The sequence below is a fragment of the Tachysurus fulvidraco genome, chromosome 19 (genome assembly GCF_022655615.1).
Source record: "Tachysurus fulvidraco isolate hzauxx_2018 chromosome 19, HZAU_PFXX_2.0, whole genome shotgun sequence".
NCBI classification, from domain to species: Eukaryota; Metazoa; Chordata; class Actinopteri; order Siluriformes; family Bagridae; genus Tachysurus; species Tachysurus fulvidraco.
In genome coordinates this window covers 18181176-18202860 of record NC_062536.1, presented here as the reverse complement: position 1 = coordinate 18202860, position 21685 = coordinate 18181176, and the positions used below count along the sequence as shown (strand labels likewise).

At 42.0% G+C, this 21685-nt stretch overlaps 2 protein-coding genes across 3 annotated transcripts in view; one reads left to right on the top strand and one right to left on the bottom strand.

Moving 5' to 3' along the window:
- The window catches only part of nup37 (nucleoporin 37), a 17488-nt gene extending 9222 nt beyond the window's left edge, over positions 1-8266 (top strand). For both annotated transcript variants that reach the window (XM_047804161.1, XM_047804160.1), the window contains exons 6-10: positions 4859-4949; positions 5182-5363; positions 6134-6184; positions 6290-6383; positions 8057-8266. In XM_047804161.1, the coding sequence (XP_047660117.1) occupies positions 4859-4949; positions 5182-5363; positions 6134-6184; positions 6290-6383; positions 8057-8170 (532 nt within the window). In that variant the 3' untranslated portion in view covers positions 8171-8266. The remainder of the gene's footprint in view (positions 1-4858; positions 4950-5181; positions 5364-6133; positions 6185-6289; positions 6384-8056) is intronic.
- Positions 8267-12083: 3817 nt separating this feature from the next.
- th2 (tyrosine hydroxylase 2) lies at positions 12084-21520 on the bottom strand. Its single transcript, XM_027160344.2, has 12 exons — positions 21049-21520; positions 19666-19843; positions 19030-19118; positions 18297-18364; positions 18001-18051; positions 17195-17340; positions 16680-16815; positions 16521-16590; positions 15268-15324; positions 14948-15043; positions 13691-13824; positions 12084-13324 (listed from the first exon to the last, which is right to left on the bottom strand). Exons 1-12 carry the CDS (start codon positions 21316-21318, stop codon positions 13165-13167), a joined length of 1455 nt encoding a protein of 484 aa, XP_027016145.1. The 5' UTR covers positions 21319-21520; the 3' UTR covers positions 12084-13164.
- Positions 21521-21685: the final 165 nt, after the last annotated feature.

Below are 21685 nucleotides of genomic sequence, written 5' to 3'. Positions count from 1 at the left end.
TATGCACTATATGGACCGGCTCTACTGTACGCACGTGTGTGTGTGTGTGTGTTCCTAACCCTGTTTTTGTTATCCCACTCTTCAGGATGCCTGTCTCCTCCACTTCATATCCACTCCAGCATGCGTCTAGACACAGCACTCTTCCTCTCCATAGCACTACACTAATGTTTTGCTTCACCCATCACCCCGGTGTGCGTCCTCAGAGCGCCGCGCTCATCCTCCTCGCGGCCGCACTGTTGGTGTTGGCGCAGGTTCAAACGCGAGGTCAGGATGAAAGAGCGAGAATCTCAGGCTTTATCACAGTCAGAGGGCGAAACGTTCCACAGCGAACCCATCAGAATTAATGGTGTCGGATACGAACCGGACGAGCCGCGGGTTTGAAAAAAGTCTCTGATCGCTTCTGTGCGATGAGCTTGTGAATGATTAATACCTCGGGCCCCGGCGTGCACACTTTGACAGCTTTTGGTATTCAGCATGTGATCAAGGGCACATCACTATTAGTGCTGACTCTGATGAACGTGTCAGCAGTTTCTGGAACACTCTGAGGGCATCAGAAAGACGCAAACTTTAAACCCCGGCGTGTGGGAGAGGAGACATCCACATCCCCGGCCTCGGCCTCCGTGTCCCTCTCCGGCCAGAGAAAACATCTCCATCTGCAGAAAGATTTCGCTTCTGTCACGTCGTGGAAACGTAGCAGAGCATGAAAAAGAGCGACAGATGTCTTTTTAAATCCTCCCACACAACCACAGCACACTTTTCATTCACATGGTCTCGTCTGATCAAAGACGCAGGCGTGCATTTGCGTCTAGACCAGAAGTAACATGGGAGCAATAAAAGGGGGGGAACGGGGGTGGGGGAGGGGCGTGTCTGTAAACGCAGGCTTGATTTGAATGCGTAAGCAACGAGATATCGCTTTTCCCATCCAAAAACATGACAAAATCGTTCTACTCTTAAGTGGCGGTCAAATCCTATATTCATTAGTTCACTCTCTGGCCAAGTCAAAGCTCCGACAAGCTCGCCTGGAAGTCCGATCAGCCACCGACTGACGTACGACCAGATTATTGTGTGCATTAATACAGTCATGCGATTATTTGTCATTACAGTCATACAGTCATTATTATTATTTGTATGAGTCACGTGTTCAGCAACAAGGAAAAGAACCACGTGTAGAACGCTGGATGCTTCACACACGCCACACTCGAAGCTTTGCTTATGTAGTGGAGGAGGGGCGGCGGCTACCAGGCACTGACGCTGGATAAAAAAACTAATTCAAGATGGCAGGTGACACTCCGGTGGACAAGACATCTTATTAATGACTTTTAAAGAAGCGCAGTTTCTTCTCAGTCATACACTAGAGTACATCGTGTAAGTCTGTAGTGTGTCAATCAGGACACAGCTATTGTTATTCACTTGACCTGTGTCGTTTTAACATTGGGCCTCATTGGTGTGTGTGTGTGTGTGTGTGTGTGTGTGTGTGTGTGTGTGTGTGTGTGTGTGTGTGTGTGTGTGTGTGTATATGTGTGTACATATATGTATGTGTGTATATGTGTGCGTGTGTGTATATATGTGTGCGTGTGTGTATGTGTGTATGTGTGTGTGTGTGTGTGTGTGTGTGTGTGTGTATGTGTGTTTGTATGTGTGTATATTTGTCTGTGTGTGTGTGTGTGTGTATGTGTATGTTTATGTGTGTGTGTGTGTGTATATATGTGTGTGTGTGTGTGTGTGTCGCAGCCCCGGTTTAATCCTCACTGCCACTGGCAGGCGAGTGATGGAAGTGCAGGTCACTCCAGGGAATTGCTGGGTTGACGGAGTTCGTTATTAAAGTGTTGAGCTCACCTGAATGCTGAGTCCTGACTCAGGGAGACATCCTGCTCAGTTTTATTTATTTATTTATTTCATTTGGTCCGGCTCGGATACCGGGAAAAAGAAACAGAAGGAATTTGATCCGATCCTGTAAGAAACACAGGCTGAAATATCATGACGTTAAAGGGTTTTTTATTATTGTTTATTTATTTGGAACATATTTTTTTTCTTGGAAACGAAATGCCTACTTGCAGAGATTTGGTTGTGTTGTTTGTTTGTGTTTATAATTTTATAATCCATTTTACGTACGTGTAAAAAAAAAATGTGCGTTTTTGTTTGTGGTACTATTTTTTTATTTCATTAGTAACCGGAGCGTTGAGTGTGTTAATGGAAATCAGCTGACGGCCGAGGTCTCGGCGTCAGAAAGCCAGTCGTTATCACAGGACTGGAGAACTGCTGAACACGAGCACGTCATCGTCTTCTGCTTGAGCTGAGACTAAATAATCATCTTGTTGGTGTTCCAGAGAACCGGTCGGTTTTGGTTGGTTTGTGTGTTTTTTTTCCTTCCACATTCCCACACCACCGGTTCGAGTGCACCGTCGGTTCATCGGTGGTCGGTGGTTTCTGGTGTTGCGTGCGATTGATCTCTTTCGCTTGGCAACAGCAGCGAGCGAGCGGAAGCGTTTCAGCCCGTGTTTGTGTGTCGCGGTTTGATATCTCACTTGTGCTGGAGTGTGAAGGTCTGATCAGGTCACGCAGGCTGCTTTGTGGAGATGCCGGCTCTCGTGTAGCCCGACTTCTCTTATCCCTTACCTACCTTTTCTTTCTCGTATTTGCTCATCTGATACACAGGAAGTCGTCGAGCGCGCAAATTCAGATTCACGACACGCCGCACCGAGCACTTTCCTGAAGTCCTTACGGCGACCTCATCATTCTGTTTCAGTTCCACGAGACCCCTGCAACCACCTGCGAGCTCTGATGTGCTACATCTAAGTGATTCCCCCCCCCCTCGCCCACCGCCCCGTGTTCTCTCTCTCTCTACCTCTGTCTCTCTCTCACTCTGTCTCTCTCTTGCTCTTTCTCTCTCTCTCTCTCCCTATCCCCTTTTCTCTCTATCACTCTTTTTCTCTCGCCCCCTCACCACCATTTTTTTTGTGTTCTCTCTCTCTCTACCTCTGTCTCTCGCTCTGTCTCTCTTGCTCTTTCTCTCTCTCTCTCCCGATCCCCTTTCTCACTCCTCTTTCACTCGCCCCTCACCCGTCCCCTCTTTCGCTCTCTCTCTCTCTCTCTCTCGCTCTGTCTCTTGCTCTTTCTCTCTCTCTCTCCCTATCCCCTTTCTCTCTATCACTCTCTCTCTCTCTCTCTCTCTCTCTCTCTCTCTCTCTCTCTCTCTACCTCTCTACCTCTGTGTCTTTCTTCCACTCACTCTATCTGGGTTCACCATGGCCAGGATGTCTTTGTGGCTTTGCGAGAGGCCAAATTAAAGAGCAAGAAAGCCTGTTTTCCTGGGAAGGGAAACACGGCACTGGCAGTCCCTGTCGTCTCTTGGACTCGAGTCAAGCTGCAAAAGTTCGGGGATTTATGACATGCAAGAACTCCACGCTCTTGTTGGAGAACACAGTCGTCTTGATGATACCCCGGAGAGCGGCTTTTATTGCTCGTTCGTCACTGGGTGCTCAGTGGGGCTGCAGCCAAAGAGTCGAACATTTCCTCCAACCCACAAACACAAACACACACACACACACACACACACATTTTACTGTGAGTTATCAGTCTGTCTGAAAATGTTTTTTCCCCTCCTTCTTCTCGTCATATTTTTCATGCGTGTTTAAGGAACTCGTCAGAACCGAAACAACCTCTGAACCCCACGTCGGTGCTCAGCGGGTCACCGCTTGCCGAGGATATTTTTGTCACACAATACCTCATCCACTTCCTTTTGTGTGCTTAATTAGTTGTTTGAGGGCATTTTTTTACAGCACGTCTCTCTCTCTCTTTTTTCTTTTTTTTCTTTTCATTTCTCTGCTTTGTTTGATTTGTTTGTGTGTGTGGATTTAGAGCACATAAGGACAACGCTGGCTGTCCCAGTTTTATCTTTTTGTATTTCCTCTCCGTCTGGCTCATGTCCTACTCTTGCTTTTGACATCTGCTTGCACTTGAATGCAATTGAAAGCTAGACACCGAGACTTGTACCCAAATGTTAATATCCGTGCGTCCACGTGCACCTCATGGGGCTTTAAGTGATCCTAGGATCAGGTGTGTGTGACTATGCGGCGATGGATGAGCGAGCGATTCTCCTTCACTATCCAGCTTTCAGCACCGAGCTGAATAAAACATTAAAGATCATGTACCATGAGTTCAGTCTTTTAAGAGCTGCCCGCTTAACCATCCACATGCTTCTAGTGCAAATCTTTTAAATATACTGTACACTAAGATGGGGGCACGGTGGCTTAGTGGTTAGCACGTTCACCTCACACCTCCAGGGTTGGGGGTTCGATTCCCACCTCCGCCTTGTGTGTGTGGAGTTTGCATGTTCTCCTCGTGCCTCGGGGGTTTCCTCCGGGTACTCCGGTTTCCTCCCCCGGTCCAAAGACATGCATGGTAGGTTGATTGGCATCTCTGGTAAATTGTCCATTGTGTGAGAGTGTGTGTGCCCTGTGATGGGTTGGCACTCCGTCCAGGGTGTATCCTGCCTCAATGCCCGATGACGCCTGAGATAGGCACAGGCTCGGTTCGGATAAGCGGTAGTAAAGGTCGCCTGGAAATGTATGTCATCTTAGTATCTGGGGGTTGTGGTAGCCTAGTGGTTTACTACTGATTGGAAGGTTGTGGGTTAGAATCCCAGGTCCACCAGGCTGTCTCTGCTGGGCCCCTGAGCAAGGCCCTTAACCCTTAGTTGCCCAGTTGTATAAAATGAAATAAAAATGTAAGTCACTCTGGATAAGGAAGTCTGCTAAATGCCAGAAATGTAAATATAAAGGTTTTTTTTAGGACACTCCAGGTATATATTTATATTTACTTTCTTTCTTTTTTGCTTTCTTTCTTTCTTGTCCCTCAGGGTTTGGGATCTGAAAGGGAATGAATGCATATTGTTCCGGCTGTGGTCTCCTGGGGTCTCGGTGTGCTGGCATCCCGAGGATGCGTTTAAGGTAAGCCGAAGTACTGAGAGTCCCCTCAGTTCAGGCTCAGGATGTTCTCAGCTCAGAGCACACGCCGTCTTCGGCTCGATTCGAGTCCTGTCCCGAGGCTATAAATGGGCTCTGGGGAAAGAATGCGAGTATTACATCATCATAACGACCTCTTCTTTGCTTCTGCATCTAATAATGACCGAACGCTGTTCTGTCACGGGTGCTGAGGAGCTTTCTCTTTGCTCCCTCGCAGCTGATGGTGGCTGAGAAAAAGGGCACCATTCGTTTCTATGACCTCGTCACCCAGCGGGCCATTCTGTCTCTGGACAGCGGGCAGATGCCGATCATGTCTGCTGACTGGTGCCTCATGAACACCATTAAAGTGGGCGCCGTGGTGGGGAGCGACTGGATGATCTGGGACATCACACGCTCTAGGTACCGTCTCCTTCCCATCTCTCTCTTCAGTGTCCCTGACTTATATGCCCTGTCGATGTGTTCCGCTTGTGTATTGTATATGTATTTTCCTGCGAACCGTTCTCACAGAAAGAGGGCGTTCGGCTGGCATTAAAAACGAGCAAACAGACCTTTCCTGGAGCAAGTTAACAAATCCGCCACGGTTTCAAACCAAACCAACACAAGTAACTTTGAAGGTCCCGAAGCCAGAAATTGTTTTTTTTTCACTGATAAAAAAAAAAAGTGCTCCAAAAAGCTCAGCAGTATTAAAATAAAGTTCTCCTGCTGGATACCAGAGCACACAAATAAAATACATCCTGAGCGATTTCAACCTTCATGATTATGGATTTCGGCCGTAAGCCGTGAGCGGAGCGTCTGATCGCGCAGTCATGAGCATGCAGCGCCTCCAGGGTCTGCTGATGTCTGATGCGCTTTTTGTAAAGTCGCCTCAGTTTAAAAGTCACACCATTACTGTTTGACATGGATCTTAATTTAACGAAGGGTTAAAAAGGAGAGGGAGAGTCGCCATTTACTGTATTTTGGCGGACGCACTTACCCAGAAGTTCTATACAAGAGTGAAGGGCCTCGCTCCTGAGAATCTACAAGTCATCCTCTAGAATCTAGTTAACGCACCTGATACACTTTCTGCCTTGAAAAGTGACTAACAATCGAAATTGCCCCTCCAGATAGGGCTTATTGTTAATAAATCCTTTCTCGTCATAGAGATAAACACTTCAATCTTTTTGTAATAGTTATCCTCAGGACAAGAGACCAGTGCATTTGGACAAAGCTCGACTCTTCAGGTAAGCCATGACACTTCATATCAGCTTCTCAGACACAATTTACCATCCTATGTGTGTGTGTATACATACGTGTGTGTGTGTGTGTGTGTGTTCTGCATCTCTCAGGTGGTCGAGAGCAAACGAGAATATTTTTGCCACCACCGGCTGTCCGGGAAAGATCAGCAGCCAGTTACTGGTGCATCACCTCAGTCACCCGCAGGTGAGTGTGTGTGCGAGAGAGAGAGAGAGTGTGTGTGCGAGAGAGAGAGAGAGAGTGTGTGTGCGAGAGAGAGAGAGAGAGTGTGTGTGCGAGAGAGAGAGAGAGAGTGTGTGTGCGAGAGAGAGAGAGAGAGAGAGAGTGTGTGCGAGAGAGAGAGAGAGAGAGTGTGTGTGCGAGAGAGAGAGAGAGAGAGAGTGTGTGCGAGAGAGAGAGAGAGAGTGTGTGTGCGAGAGAGAGAGAGAGTGTGTGTGCGAGAGAGAGAGAGAGAGTGTGTGTGCGAGAGAGAGAGAGAGTGTGTGTGCGAGAGAGAGAGAGAGAGTGTGTGTGCGAGAGAGAGAGAGAGTGTGTGTGCGAGAGAGAGAGAGAGTGTGTGTGCGAGAGAGAGAGAGAGTGTGTGTGCGAGAGAGAGAGAGAGAGAGAGAGTGTGTGTGCGAGAGAGAGAGAGTGTGTGTGTGCGAGAGAGAGAGAGTGTGTGTGCGAGAGAGAGAGAGAGTGTGTGTGCGAGAGAGAGAGAGAGAGTGTGTGTGCGAGAGAGAGAGAGAGAGTGTGTGTGCGAGAGAGAGAGAGAGAGTGTGTGCGAGAGAGAGAGAGAGAGTGTGTGTGCGAGAGAGAGAGAGAGAGTGTGTGTGCGAGAGAGAGAGAGAGAGAGTGTGTGCGCGAGAGAGAGAGAGAGAGAGAGAGTGTGTGCGCGAGAGAGAGAGAGAGAGAGAGAGTGTGTGTGCGAGAGAGAGAGAGAGAGTGTGTGTGCGAGAGAGAGAGAGAGAGAGAGAGTGTGTGTGCGAGAGAGAGAGTGTGTGTGCGAGAGAGAGAGAGTGTGTGTGCGAGAGAGAGAGAGTGTGTGTGCGAGAGAGAGAGAGAGAGAGTGTGTGTGCGAGAGAGAGCGTGTGCGTGCGAGAGAGAGTGTGTGCGTGCGAGAGAGAGCGTGTGCGTGCGAGAGAGAGCGTGTGCGTGCGAGAGAGTACGTGAGCGTGCGAGAGAGTACGTGAGCGTGCGAGAGAGTACGTGAGCGTGCGAGAGAGTGCGTGTGAGTGTGCGAGAGAGTGCGTGTGAGTGTGCGAGAGAGTGCGTGTGAGTGTGCGAGAGAGTGCGTGTGAGTGTGCGAGAGAGTGCGTGTGAGTGTGCGAGAGAGTGCGTGTGAGTGTGCGAGAGAGTACGTGAGCGTGCGAGAGAGTGCGTGTGAGTGTGCGAGAGAGTGCGTGTGAGTGTGCGAGAGAGTGCGTGTGAGTGTGCGAGAGAGTGCGTGTGAGTGTGCGAGAGAGTGCGTGTGAGTGTGCGAGAGAGTGCGTGTGAGTGTGCGAGAGAGTGCGTGTGAGTGTGCGAGAGAGTGCGTGTGAGTGTGCGAGAGAGTGCGTGTGAGTGTGCGAGAGAGTGCGTGTGAGTGTGCGAGAGAGTACGTGTGCGAGAGAGTGCGTGTGCGAGAGAGTGCGTGCGAGAGAGTGCGTGCGAGAGAGTGCGTGCGAGAGAGTGCGTGTGAGTGAGCGTGTGCGAGAGAGTGCGTGTGAGTGAGCGAGTGCGAGAGAGTGCGTGTGAGTGAGCGAGTGTGCGTGTGAGTGAGCGAGTGTGTGTGTGTGTGTGTGTGTGTGTGTGTGTGTGTGTGTGTGTGTGTGTGTGTGTGTGTGTGTGTGTGTGTGGTATTAATACGTGACGTCTCATTCTGTACTCTATCCCTCCAGCCTGTGATGATCGGGTCATCAGTGGTGGGCTCTGGTCTGTCCTGGCACAGAACGCTCCCCCTGTGCGTGATCGGCGGAGACCGAAAGCTCTCTTTCTGGATGACCGAGATGTGAGGCAGCTTTTTGTCATGCCTCTAAAGATTGCTTTTTTTTTCTTTCTTTCTTTTTTTGCAGCTTACCTCTTTAATAAATCAAAACATTTTTTCAAGAGTTCTGGCTCCATGTTTTCAGTTGTCTCAGTAAGACAATGGCCCTTTTTCCTCTGTGCTTTTGTTTCTGCCTAACATCCGTCCCCCTACCCCCCACCCTACACCCCCCTCGTCTCTCTGCAAAGTGTCATGTCCGTGATGTCCCATTACACTGGAGAGGAGAAGAGAAGAAAACAATGACCTACTTTCACATCGCTTTTTTCTCTCTCACAGACACACTGTTTCGGGCAGCGTATTCTGGGTAAATATTGCCATTTACACTGAACTTGGACCAATTACTCTTCATTTTTTTCTGCAGAAACAGAGATCTCAGAGTTTTGTAAAAGAGTAACTAGTAGTGAGGTGAACTGCTGTTTTCTGTTTCTCATTTACCACAGAACCACAGTGTAGCAGGCTGGTTACTAGCTTTAGTTTGGTTGACATGATCAACTTACACACCATCTTTATGATTTTACATTTTTGCTTCTTGGCACACAAGTGCTTTGCTTATCTGGACAGTAATTATTCAATATGTCAGTCAGTTAACAAGAACATCATTGTAAGTTAACAAGGCAGTAAATGAGTGTGTGTGTGTGTGTGTGTGAGAGAGAGAGAGAGAGAGAGAGAGAGTGTGTGTGTGCGCGAGAGAGAGTGTGCGAGAGAGAGAGAGAGAGAGAGAGTGTGCGAGAGAGTGTGTGTGCGCGAGAGAGAGAGAGAGAGTGTGTGTGCGAGAGAGAGAGAGTGTGTGCGAGAGAGAGAGTGTGTGCGAGAGAGAGAGAGTGTGTGCGCGAGAGAGAGAGAGAGTGCGAGAGAGAGAGAGTGTGCGAGAGAGAGAGAGCGTGCGCGAGAGTGCGTGCGCGAGAGAGAGACTGTGCGCGCGAAAGAGTGTACTAGAGAGAGAGAGAGTGTGCGCGCGAGAGAGTGTACTAGAGAGAGAGTGTGTGCGAGAGAGAGACTGTGCGCGCGAGAGAGTGTACTAGAGAGAGAGTGTGCGCGAGAGAGAGTGTACTAGAGAGAGTGTGCGAGAGAGAGAGAGAGTGCGTGCGCGAGAGAGTGTACTAGAGAGAGAGAGTGTGCGCGCGAGAGAGTGTACTAGAGAGAGAGTGTGCGAGAGAGAGACTGCGCGCGAGAGAGTGTACTAGAGAGAGAGTGTGCGCGCGAGAGAGTGTACTAGAGAGAGAGAGTGTGCGCGCGAGAGAGTGTACTAGAGAGAGAGAGTGTGCGAGAGAGAGTGAGTGTATGCGTCAGTATCAAGTCATGTGTAATCAAGTAATCATGTGTCAAGTCAGAAATGTGTGTAATTTAAAGTAGAATCAGTAAATTAACATGTCACTGCATACTTAACGTACTTGGTAAATTCAAAAATATGTCAGTAGGTCAGTACATGAGTCGGATAATAAATACTCAAGCTGGTCAAGAAGTTATTCCATAAGTCGGTTCACTTGTTCACAAGTCACGTGTCAGTTGTCAATTATGCAAGTCAGTGACTAAAATACTGACTCAGCATCAGTAAGTCAGTGCATGAGGCAGTTAATAGGTAGTATATAATTCTTAGGTTAGTACAAAAGTCAGTTAAGACAGTCATAAAGTCATTTAAAAAGTCAGTAGCTGTCCGTTAATAAGCCAGTAAGTACTTGAGTCATTTAAGTTAGTAAGTTGGTTGATAAGTAATTGTTTATTTCAGTAAGAACTTGTCAGTTACTAAGGCAGTATGCAAGTCAGCTAATAAGTCAATCAGTAAGTAAATTCAGTACTTATGACTGTTAATAAGACAGTAAGCATTTGAGGTACTTAATAAGTTTGCAAGTCATTACCTAAGTCAGTAAATATGTCAGTAATCATTTCAGGCAGCTTCTAAATCTGTTTAACAGCCAGTAATCATGTCAGTTAATAAGGTAATAGGACAGTATTTAAGTCAGTGAATGAATCATTAAGTATTTAAATCTAGTGCTTGAGTCAGTTATTGAGGTAAGTTAGTATGTGTGTTGATTAATAAGCCAGTACTCGGGTCAGTTAATAATCATGAGCTAAATTATTCAGTAAACTTAGTCTTTTAATCAATCTTTTAGTTTTATTTATTTATTTATTTATTTATTTGGTAAAACATTTCAGAAGTTTTCCTAATGTTCATAAAGACAGATTGGGGCTTGGACAGAAGGTAAGGATGGGGAAGATGTGGAACTAGAACTAGTGAGAGTTGTTGCTCAGTCTCTTGTAACGTGGCAAGAGAACCATCTCGACAAGACGGTCATCTTAACATAATGTTTTTATAGTCCTCTTGTCTTGTTTGTGTTGTTGTTTTTACAGGTGTGTGTGAGAGAGATCCGAGTGTAACAATTAGTCATATTGTGCTGAATACACACATGGCTGTGGGTGCTGTTGTACAGCTGAGGTGGCTGGTTACAGGAGGAGGTTTTTGGGGAACCTCGACTCCTTAGTCAGTCCTCTATGTATCTTGGAGCGCAGCTGCAAAACCACCATCCACAATCATAACACTGTCCTGCTCTCCAGGTTCTCCGGCTTTGTTTGAACAAGTCCAATGTGGTGTGAAACGAGCGCTGGAACATCTGCGTGTGAGAAGTCGACGTCAACCACCGCCACATCTCTCCACACACACACACACACACACACACACACACACACACACACACACACACACACACACATATCTTTCCAAAGGACATAATAACTCAGAGTGGATGAAGACTCACGAACCAGAAACCAGAGTTCTCACAGGAACCGTGCAAGCGATCCAGAGCCTTGGTGTCATTTTAAGCAAATGCTGCCATCTGGTGGTGCGGTCCGAGTTACAACTGATAAGATCAGATTTACAGCTTAAAGTTTGCATCGGACACGCAAGAGGTTCAGATGCTGTTTCAGAAGATGTTTAGATTCTGGGAAACTTTCTCAGTTTGGAAAATTGTTAGCTTAGTCAGAACTCTTTCTGTAATTCTGTTTAAAAAGTCAGTACATGAACTGATTAATAATTTATTAAGATTGTTCATTAGTGTTAAAATATAAGCAAAAGAACTTCTCTGTTTCTGTTTTTTTTTTTTTTTCAATGAACTCCTCGACCTCCTCCCTGCTGATATCCATGGTAATGCTAAAACACATTTTGTGGCAGTATGATAAGCGCTAAGGGTTTGTGGATAAAACCAGAAGCCTCAATGCTTATCTTGATGCCATGGCAACGCAGATTTGTTTTGATCCAGGCTGGATTTGGATCCAGGCCTTGGTTTTGCAAAGGGATTTGCTGGCTGGATCGCGTGGCACGTAAGATGAGATACGGGCTGTAATTAATCACTTGTGTGCTTCTGAACTCTCTTTCAAATCTTGCATGCATTTCAGGTCCTCCAGGTCTTTATTTACTTCCCAAATTTCTTTCAGTTCATGCTAAAGTTCATGCAGTTATTAGGTCTGACCTTGATGTCACTTCGTCAAAGGAGCTTTTCCAGCAGCTGTGTTTAACGTCAGTGCTGCAGGGTGGTCTTATTTGGACTGGAGAACTGAAGTGAACAGGCACTAAATTCCTCAGGGGAGCTACTAAGGAGAACCGATAGGAAAAGATACTCCAGAAAAAGTGTGACCACAAACAACCCATCAACATTAAAACACCTTGATGGAAAGCTAATCAGCTGAACTTTATCTGCTGGAGTTTGGTGAATTAGCAGCATGTTTGTGACCAGACGTGTAATGTTTTATTGTCTTTAACAAGTGTATGAGAACAGAGTCGTTAAATAGCTTATACTAGCCGATGTATTTTTAGAAAAGGTTACACTCATGGGTCTCAATGGATCACTGAATTTGTGGATAAATTTAAATGTAAAGCATTTCGAGTATGAATAGTCAAAAATAAAGATTTATTAAATGCGTGTTGATCTGTTGGACACACACAAAGTCTACTGAGGATCATTCTGTGGGAGGACAGAAATATTTACACTGTATTTGTGTATTCTGTACATATCTCATGATCTCCATATTGGTGTGATTGTTGTGTGATTTATGGGTGATATGTAGGTGATCGTTGTTCGGTTGGTGGGTGATTGATAGGTGTTTGGTGTGTGATTGATGGGTGTTTTAGTGTGTGATTGATGGGTGTTTGGTGTGTGATTGATGGGTGTTTGGTGTGTGATTGATGAGTGTTTGGGGTGTGATCGATGAGTTTTTGGTGTGTGATTGATAGGTGATTGTTGTTTTATTGTTTGGTGTGTGATTGATGGGTGTTTGGTGTGTGATTGATGGGTGTTTGGTGTTTTAATGTTTGGTATGTGGTGTGTGATTGATGAGTGTTTGGGGTGTGATTGATGGGTGTTTTAGTGTGTGATTGATGGGTGTTTGGTGTGTGATTGATGGGTGTTTGGTGTGTGATTGATGAGTGTTTGGGGTGTGATCGATGAGTTTTTGGTGTGTGATTGATAGGTGATTGTTGTTTTATTGTTTGGTGTGTGATTGATGGGTGTTTGGTGTGTGATTGATGGGTGTTTGGTGTTTTATTGTTTGGTATGTGGTGTGTGATTGATGGGTTTTTGGGGTGTGATTGATGGGTGTTTGGTGTTTTATTGTTTGGTGTGGGATTGATGGGTATTTTGGGTGTGATTGAAGGGTGTTTTGAGTCTGATTGATGGGTATTTTGAGTGTGATTGATGGGTATTTTGAGTGTGATTGATTTTTGGTGTGTGATTGATTGGTTTTCGGTGTGTTATTGATGGATTTTCAGTGTGTAATTGATGAGTGTTTTGAGTGTGATTGATGGATTTTCTGTGTGTGATTGATGGATTTTCGGTGTGTGATTGATGGGTGTTTTGAGTGTGCTTGATGGGTGTTTTGAGTGTGATTGATGGGTGTTTTGAGTGTGATTGATGGGTGTTTTGAGTGTGATTGATGTATGGTTGATAATGATGCAGACTTTCAGGCTCATCTTTAGCCCAGCCTCTCTAACGCACTGTGCAGAATCTTCAGCTCCTTTCTGATTTGGCCCAGAACATTCTGGATCTTAGCCGCTTCATCCAGGATCTCCATGGAGCAGGTATACGGGTCATATCTGATGGTGAACGGCTTCTGGATGGTGGATGAGTACTGTCTGGAGAACAAAAATCATTAACAGTTAGAATCAGCAGACACAGTAACATTTTACACTGCACTTTAATATTTTAATAAATACATTTATTTATATATACATATATATATATATATATATATATATATATATATATATATATATATATATATATATATATTGTTATTATATATAATTTGTTATTATATATATTTGTTATTCATTTTATTAGTAATTTTATTTACATTTAAAAATAAGTCTAAAATATTTTAGACGTTTGTATTTCTTATTCACTTATTTATACATTTATTGTTTGTAAATACTTAAAGACTGAAATACTTCACATTTAATCATTTAATATTATATTCTCGACCCACTCTAAGGCTTCACCTCATCTTGTTTGTCGCATCCTCAAAGCTCTGGGAGACAAAATAAACGGGCTGGTACGTCTGATCCTGGTACGACTGGACCGCCGTCTCAGCAGGGACGAAGGGCTTGTATTCGGGTCCGTTAGAGAGAGCGTACTAAAGAAACAAACAGAAGCATGAGTTTAAAAGCTGATCCATTGTACTTCCACAATTTAACTACGGTGTCCATTACTACAAGTTATCACTGAAGAAATAGAAAAAAAATATTCTCTTGGATTTGAATTCTCTGATTATAACTGACACCATCAGGAAGCATATAATTGTAGATTATTTTTATAATAATAAAAAATATTGTATTAATTAATCTCTGACATTTTTATTTTATTTCTTAAAATTCTAAATTTCTTCTTTGTCTTGAAGAAATCAGAAAACCTTTTAATGCTGAACAAAGCGTTGAAACTGGAGACTCCTTCCAAATGTTAAATAAACATCTCCTTATGGAAAACACATGCACTTTAATTTATCCATGTAAATGAGCTGTTACTATAGAAATGCTAGCTAGTGTAACAACTGACCAATCAGAATCCAGAATTCATAGTGCTGTGGTATAAACCTGTTTCCTGTGATTACAAACACAGTGTACATACTGACCTAATGATTAATCCAAGTTTCTATTCGATCTAGGGATTTAGCGATCCGGAATACAGAAAGCGGAGAGCGTTCATCTCTGAGCTGGCTTTCAACTTCAAACAGTAAGTAGGATCGTTAGTTATCATTTATATAGAAGATTCCCCCAATGGACTATGGACTGGACTTGTAGGTGTCCTCACTTTCTTTTTAAAATATGATTGACAAGTGTATAATTTTTTAATTGTAATTTTGAGTGTAAAGAGGGGAAAAAGCAAATATAACACCAAGACTATTGCAAAATCTTTTAAAAATTATTCCTTGGAATAAAGATATGTATTTAATTGTTAATCCGCGTTCTAAATGTTTTCAATCTGCGGCATCGATTACATCCTATAAATTCCATAATGCTATGTATTGATAACATTATATCTGTATATACACAGCCACAATATATCTCTTCATTTAAAGTGTTTTTCATGCAATAAATACAATAACGAACCCTTATGTACAAAGTGAATAGAGTCAAGTAAAAACCAGCAATTTAATACCAAAATTCCACTTCCCACTTATCACTGACACAAATTCTTTTTTTGTTGTTGTTAGTGTTGAAATTTCTGCCCTTTAGATAATCTATGAAGTTTTTTCTTACCACAAGTTCTCCATAGGAGGATAACAGCCCTGCACCGTATGCCTTTACTGCCCCGTTCTGCTTGCAGAGCCCAAACTCAACCGTGAACCAGTAGAGCTGTAAAAAAAAAAAAAAAAAAAAGGAAGAGCATACACATTAAATAATATATTTCATTACATTCAAATCTCTAATGTAAAGTCAGGGTTTTTATAAAGTGCAATTCCCAAACAAACCACTAGATTTCAGTAGATCCGTGTATTTGCTTATCACAGAATATACAGAAGTGATAAGTCACATGTACAACTCAAATTTGTTCATGATCGTCAGTAAATGCTCCTTACGGTGGACAGCTTTTCGATGTCCTCGTCAGACGCGCCGAGAGAGGCGAGACCAATCTCCTGTGAAGAGGATTTCAAATAGAACTCATTACATTTTATCTTCTGAACTAAATAAGAAAATTACACCTTAAAACACAACAGCAAGGGTGGGGATTGTACCTTCTTAGTGATTGTACCTTTGTTAATAATTGACTTTTTTTTTCTTTCAAGATTTGTACTTTTAACACTGAATAGTTTTATCCAAGTGCTTGTAAAAGAGGACAAGAACAATAGGTTTTGTGATATTTGGATAGAAGTATAGAATAAGAACCTTTTGTTTTGTCACATATATACTATTACAGTACAGCGAAATTCTTTGGAGTTTGGGGTCAGAGCACAGGGTCAGCTATGATGCAGTGCCCCTGAAGCAGAGAGGGTTAGGGTCCTTGCTCAAGGGCCGAACACTGACAGCTTTCCAGCGCTGAGGCTTGAACCCTGATCCACCAACCAACACCCCAGATCCTTAACTGCTTGAGCCACCACTTCCCCTATTTACTCAAGAATGCGACCCAATTAATTAGGATTCAAATGATGACACCAGAGCATTTTCAAAATGGTCATTTCCACCCGTGTCATTTGGTTTGGAACAGTAAGATGTCCTACTGTAATACATAATAACTTATATATAACTTGCACAGTCAGGGACTGCTTGGTGGAAAGAAAGTGATGACCATAAAAAACACTTTGAGATATTTTTCTTGCCCAGTTGTGTTCTTACACAAAAGACATACGGTCACATTTCCAACATTGTGAAGTGATACAGAATAATCAGAAGAAACATGGTGAGGTAAGTTAGCTTTGGTGAATATTATCCCAGCTAATTTGGATTTTCGTTACTAATGCAACCTCTTTCTTTCCAAGAGGGTTATTAAACATTAGCTAACCAGGCAAGTTACCAGAATATTTGACACTTGTTTAATATTATGAAAGGAAATAGGAATATAAATCTTCAGAATATAAAAGGATATTAAAAAGGATATTAAAAATGAATAGAATTTTCTGAGAATTTTTAGATATTTTTGGCTAGATTTTTAGTCAGATTATGTTTGACAGTAAGATTTTATGTAAGACACTTTCTTTTACTTAAGTACAGTTCCACCCTCATAAAATACAAAACAACAACAACAACAACAACGTATTTGTATAAAAATTTGAACTATATATGTTTATTTTTTAATAACTACCAAAAATTGATGCTGTAAGTGAACAGTAAATACCTGTGAAAACTGAGCGAACTCTTTGTCCGTGAGCATGGGGATGTGTCCGAGCAGTTCATGACAGCAATCCCTAAATAAAGTACAGTAAACAAGGCCTGGTCAGTTTGTGTTCGCTTTGCGAGAGAATATAATGAGTGTAGAGCGTGTGAAGGGACGTACGGCTCCGGAGAGTGCATGGGTGATGAGGAGTGGCGAATGTACTGCGTGCACTGGAACACCCTGAACGCCAGACTCGCCAAGAAGTCCCGAGCCGACAGTAAACCCACGACTGGGCGCAGCTGGAATCCTGTCTTTTCTGAAAACACAAATCAAAACCCTGAAGTGTCTACTAAACTCTCTGGTGTGGAAAAAACCCTGAGACTTCATGAGGACAAAATCTTGACTCAAAAGGGAACTTTCTTCTCTGTGTCACCAGATTGTCTGGTGCGATTCTAAATCCATCACTAGATTTCAGTAGATGATTGTAGCTGAGAGAATCACAGAGGCGAAACAATGAAGACGGAGAATGTGATTGTTCTGAGCTCCTCTACTCACGCCTTAGTATTTCTATTTTGAAATAGTAGATTTAGTCTAACTCCTGTCACTGATGTTGGGACGTTGAGAAGCTCTGAGGTGCAGTCGTGTAAGGATGTGTATTTCATTTGGTATAAAGGTTCAGGTAGAGGTTCAGGTACCTTTCAGAAAACTGGACACGTCTCTGAGCTGAGGGATTTTGTGCTCTGCGTAGCCACACTCTCTCTCCAGCTGCTGCAGTCCGTCCAGGAACTGTCTGCAAGCGTGAGTCGGATAGATGGAGGTCAAAGTCCTGTACACTTCTCTCCTGGTGAAACATAAAGCATGTCAGGATCACAAGTGTGCTTGGAATTTGTATTGTTAATGAAATTATTACTATTATGCTACTACAAATACTAGTACTGGTAATACTGCTAGGGTTAATATTACTGCGGCTCCTGCTAGCACAAGTATTACTACTACTATTACTACTACTGCTGGTATTGCTGCTTCTACTAGTTCTACTATTACTACTACTTGTACTTGTACTGCTAATGATGTTATTACTGTCGCTGATATTACTAATGCTGATACTGCTGCTCCTACTACCACTACAATACTAGTACTATACTAATACTACTGCTATTATTTCTCTTGTGCTACTACTAATACTGGTACTGCTGCTCCCACTATTTCTAGTTCAACTACTACTACTGGTACTTATATTGATATTTTTACTATTATGCTACTACTAATACTGGTACTGCTACTACTGATATAATTGGTATTACTGCTACTACTAGTATACTAGTATCGGTACTGCTAATGATATTATCACTATTACTGTTACTAATACTACTGGTACTACTACTTCTAAGATACTATGAGTACTGGTACTTCTGCTATTAGTGCTAATACTGCTACACTAGTTGAGGTTGCACAGCCTCAGGACCAAAGGTTAATATTTAAGTCGGTATATGAAACCCACCAAGTGGCAACCTCTTCCGGAGTATATTCGACGTATGGCAAGGGGTCGCCCCTGCAAACAATTACAAAACATTTCATTATTTCACAAATGACTGTTTTTTTTTTTTTTACATTTGAAACGATTCCATTTCCAATTTTGCTGCAGTGTCTTGAGTTAAATGAACACATGCATTATTCCATGCACTCTTTCAGGGTTCGCTTAAGCTATTTCGATATTCTGTAAATTCATTCAACTCTGAAGCTGTAGCTGTGAATGATATATCTTCTATATAAATGATAACTAACGATCCTACTTACTGTTTGAAGTTGAAAGCCAGCTCAGAGATGAACGCTCTCCGCTTTCTGTATTCCGGATCGCTAAATCCCTTGATTGAATAGAAACTTGGATTAATCATTAGGTCAGAATGTACACTGTGTTTGTACTCACAGGAAATAGGTTTATACCACAGCACTATGAATTCTGGATTCTGATTGGTCAGTTGTTACACTAGCTAGCGTTTCTATAGTAACAGCTCATTTACATGGATAAATTAAAGTGCATGTGTTTTCCATAAGGAGATGTTTATTTAACATTTGGAAGGAGTCTCCAGTTTCAACGCTTTGTTCAGCATTAAAAGGTTTTCTGAATTCTTCAAGACAAAAAGAAATTTAGAATTTTAAGAAATAAAATAAAAATGTGAGAGATTAATTAATACAATATTTTTTATTATTATAAAAATAATCTACAATTATATGCAACTGTAAATGGATAAAATGTTTGACATCATGTTCTTTGTGAGGTTGAATAAAGTATCTATCTATCTATCTATCTATCTATCTATCTATCTATCTATCTATCTATCTATCTATCTATCTATCTATCTATCTATCTATCTGATCTACAAATTGCTGTGGTTTTGACAGAAACAGAACACTTCTTATTGGGGATAACACTAACTCATCATTCATTATACAGCTCAGATGTTTGATTATTTTTCCATAACAGCATGACACACAGCGCTTAATTATTATATGATTATAAGTTGCGTACAGGGTGATCTTGGTCCAGGTCCGGGTCGTACTTCGTAATTACGTTATTGCATTTGTCCAGATCATTGACCTTTCGAGGGAACCATGGAACTAAAACGATAAAAAGTAAATAAAAATATTATAAGAATAATTGTAAACATAAATTTGCACATGTAAGTCAAGTAGCATTATATTTAAGTAGCATTTTATTTATTTTTAATTGTTAAATTCAGGCTAATTTATTATTATGTTTTACTGGACGTGATGTTTAGTTGATCTCTATATTGTATTATGTTTTCTTTGTAAACCTATTCACAGAAATACTGATTTACAACATAATGCACTGAATGTCTGTTCGGTCTGGATTTAAGGAAATAGAGAGTAATAACATAATGAGATGACAAAGAAAAAACAGGCTTTTAAAGGAAATTCATTGTAACATGTCGCCATTGTGACATGTGGGTGGAGCCTCTTAAAAGATTTCAAAATTACTGCAGTCAAGAAAAAAGGGAAATAAACAAACATTTGCTTGGAAAAGAAAAGAAGGTTAAAGTATCATCTTTAAAGTTATAATAAACTACACCAATCTTAACAGTTCCAGCATCTTTTTTTATCTTTTTTCCGGATAATTTGAATGTAAGTGCAAAGGTTTACGCACCCCTGTCGTCAGGCAGAAGCCGCACTTCGTCCCCGACTCTTCTAAGAGCGTTAATGAAGGCGTCAGTGTCAGAGCTGTGAACTTCACACTGCATGAAGAACTCCAGCTCATCTGAGGACACTTTCTTACACTTCCGAGATGTTCGAGTCTCCAGGTGGAGCAGCTTCGCCTCGAAGGTCTTGGATTAGAGACACACAAAAAACAAGGAGGCAAACTGTAAGAAACTCGAACCATCGCACCGGTCCTTTATTTAACAGAAATCATGGTATAGAGGTTTCTTCTTTCCACAGCGACACGCATTAATGAGTGAATGCTGTTTGGCAAAAGACGTAGTTGTATTTATGGCTGAATTGAAAAATAAACCATTATTAATGGTCCGTTCATTATAACGCTTAAAAAACTACACACCTGTTTAATATATTGTTTAAATAAATAAATAAATAAATAAATAAATAAATAAATAAATAAAGAAATGCTCATGTCCTCCATGTAGTTTTTTTTAAATTATTTTATTTAATATTAGTTATTGTGATTTTTCTGTAAAGGATATGATATCGGTGTTAGATCTTACAACAACAACAACAACAACAACAACAACAATAATAATAATAATAATAATAATAATAATAATAATAATAATAATAATAATAATAATATGCCATGTTTTTACATGTTCATAATATACGAGGACAGAAAAGAGTTCCAGAAATATTTAGAGTTTATTTTACAAGCTTTTCATATTTCAGTATTGATTGATTGATTGATTGATTGATTGATTGACTGATGTTTTTCGAGACACGCTTCAACAATCTGGGGGGAAAACCCTATTTAAGACCCCAGATGAATAATCCACCAAATTCAGATTTTTTTTTTCTGAAAGTGTTCCTTCAAATGATAAACACACACACACACACACACACACACACACACACACACACACACACACACACACACACACACACACACACACAATGAAATTGTACTAATTTGTACCTTTCCTTATCGCTTGGATTTTACCCTAAAAACAGCGCCTTTAAAGTGTACCTTTAATTAATATTTCACTATTAAGAAACGAATTGCGATTCAGTTATATACATCAGATCATTTAATGTACAAAAATATGGAAAGGAAGAACGGAAGCACACTTGATGTAACGATCCCATAATTAGCCTCAATACATGTGCAGTTTACTATCCTTTATTATTACCAGTTTAGAAATGATTGACAGCAAATAGGAGGGTTTTTCCCGAGGGTTTTAAGATCCATTATTAAGTATTCGAGATTTATAAGTATAATGACATATATAAGATTTATTGACCTATTTATTAAATATTTTTTTTAGATTTATTGACGATTTTAGAGCGCGCGCTCTCAGTTACTCACCTCGAAGACTTTCCCAGTTTTGAAGAAGCCTGCGTGTTTGTCATTGTTCTGCGTAAAGAGCAGGTGGAGAGTAACCTTACCGCTTTTCTCTTCAAAAACCAAATTGTCGCCGCTGCGTGATGGACCCGGAGAAGCAGTTGTGCTCTCCCTGTCTCTCTCCTTGTCTCTCTCTCTGTCTCTCTCCCTCTCTCGGTCTCTGCGCGCGTCCTCGATAAGACTCCGCTTTCGGCCACTGAATGGCACAGTCTGCGCCACGCTCTCCGTCTTCATTTTTACGCCTCTGTGATTCTCTCAGCTGCGACTTACCGTTAGGCTTCTACCTACGTCCTGTCATGATCCGAGGGATTTATATACACGAGGAAATCGTGAGGTCTTTATGTAAATGCGGTGTAGGAGCGCAACTTTGTGTGAGCAGCGATGCGTCACGCGTCTGCGCTCTCTTCCATTTTAAGAAGCCTGAAAAAAGAAATCGGTTCTCAAATGACCCTCATATGAGCTACGGAGATGAGATTTAGTGCCCGTGACAGTTCACACGGTCTAGATTTAACACATGGGGAAAAAAATAAATAGATAAAAACAAGTTCGGAAGGTCTTTTTTTTCCGTGGAAGAAAACCCAGAGGAGATGGAATGTGTGGT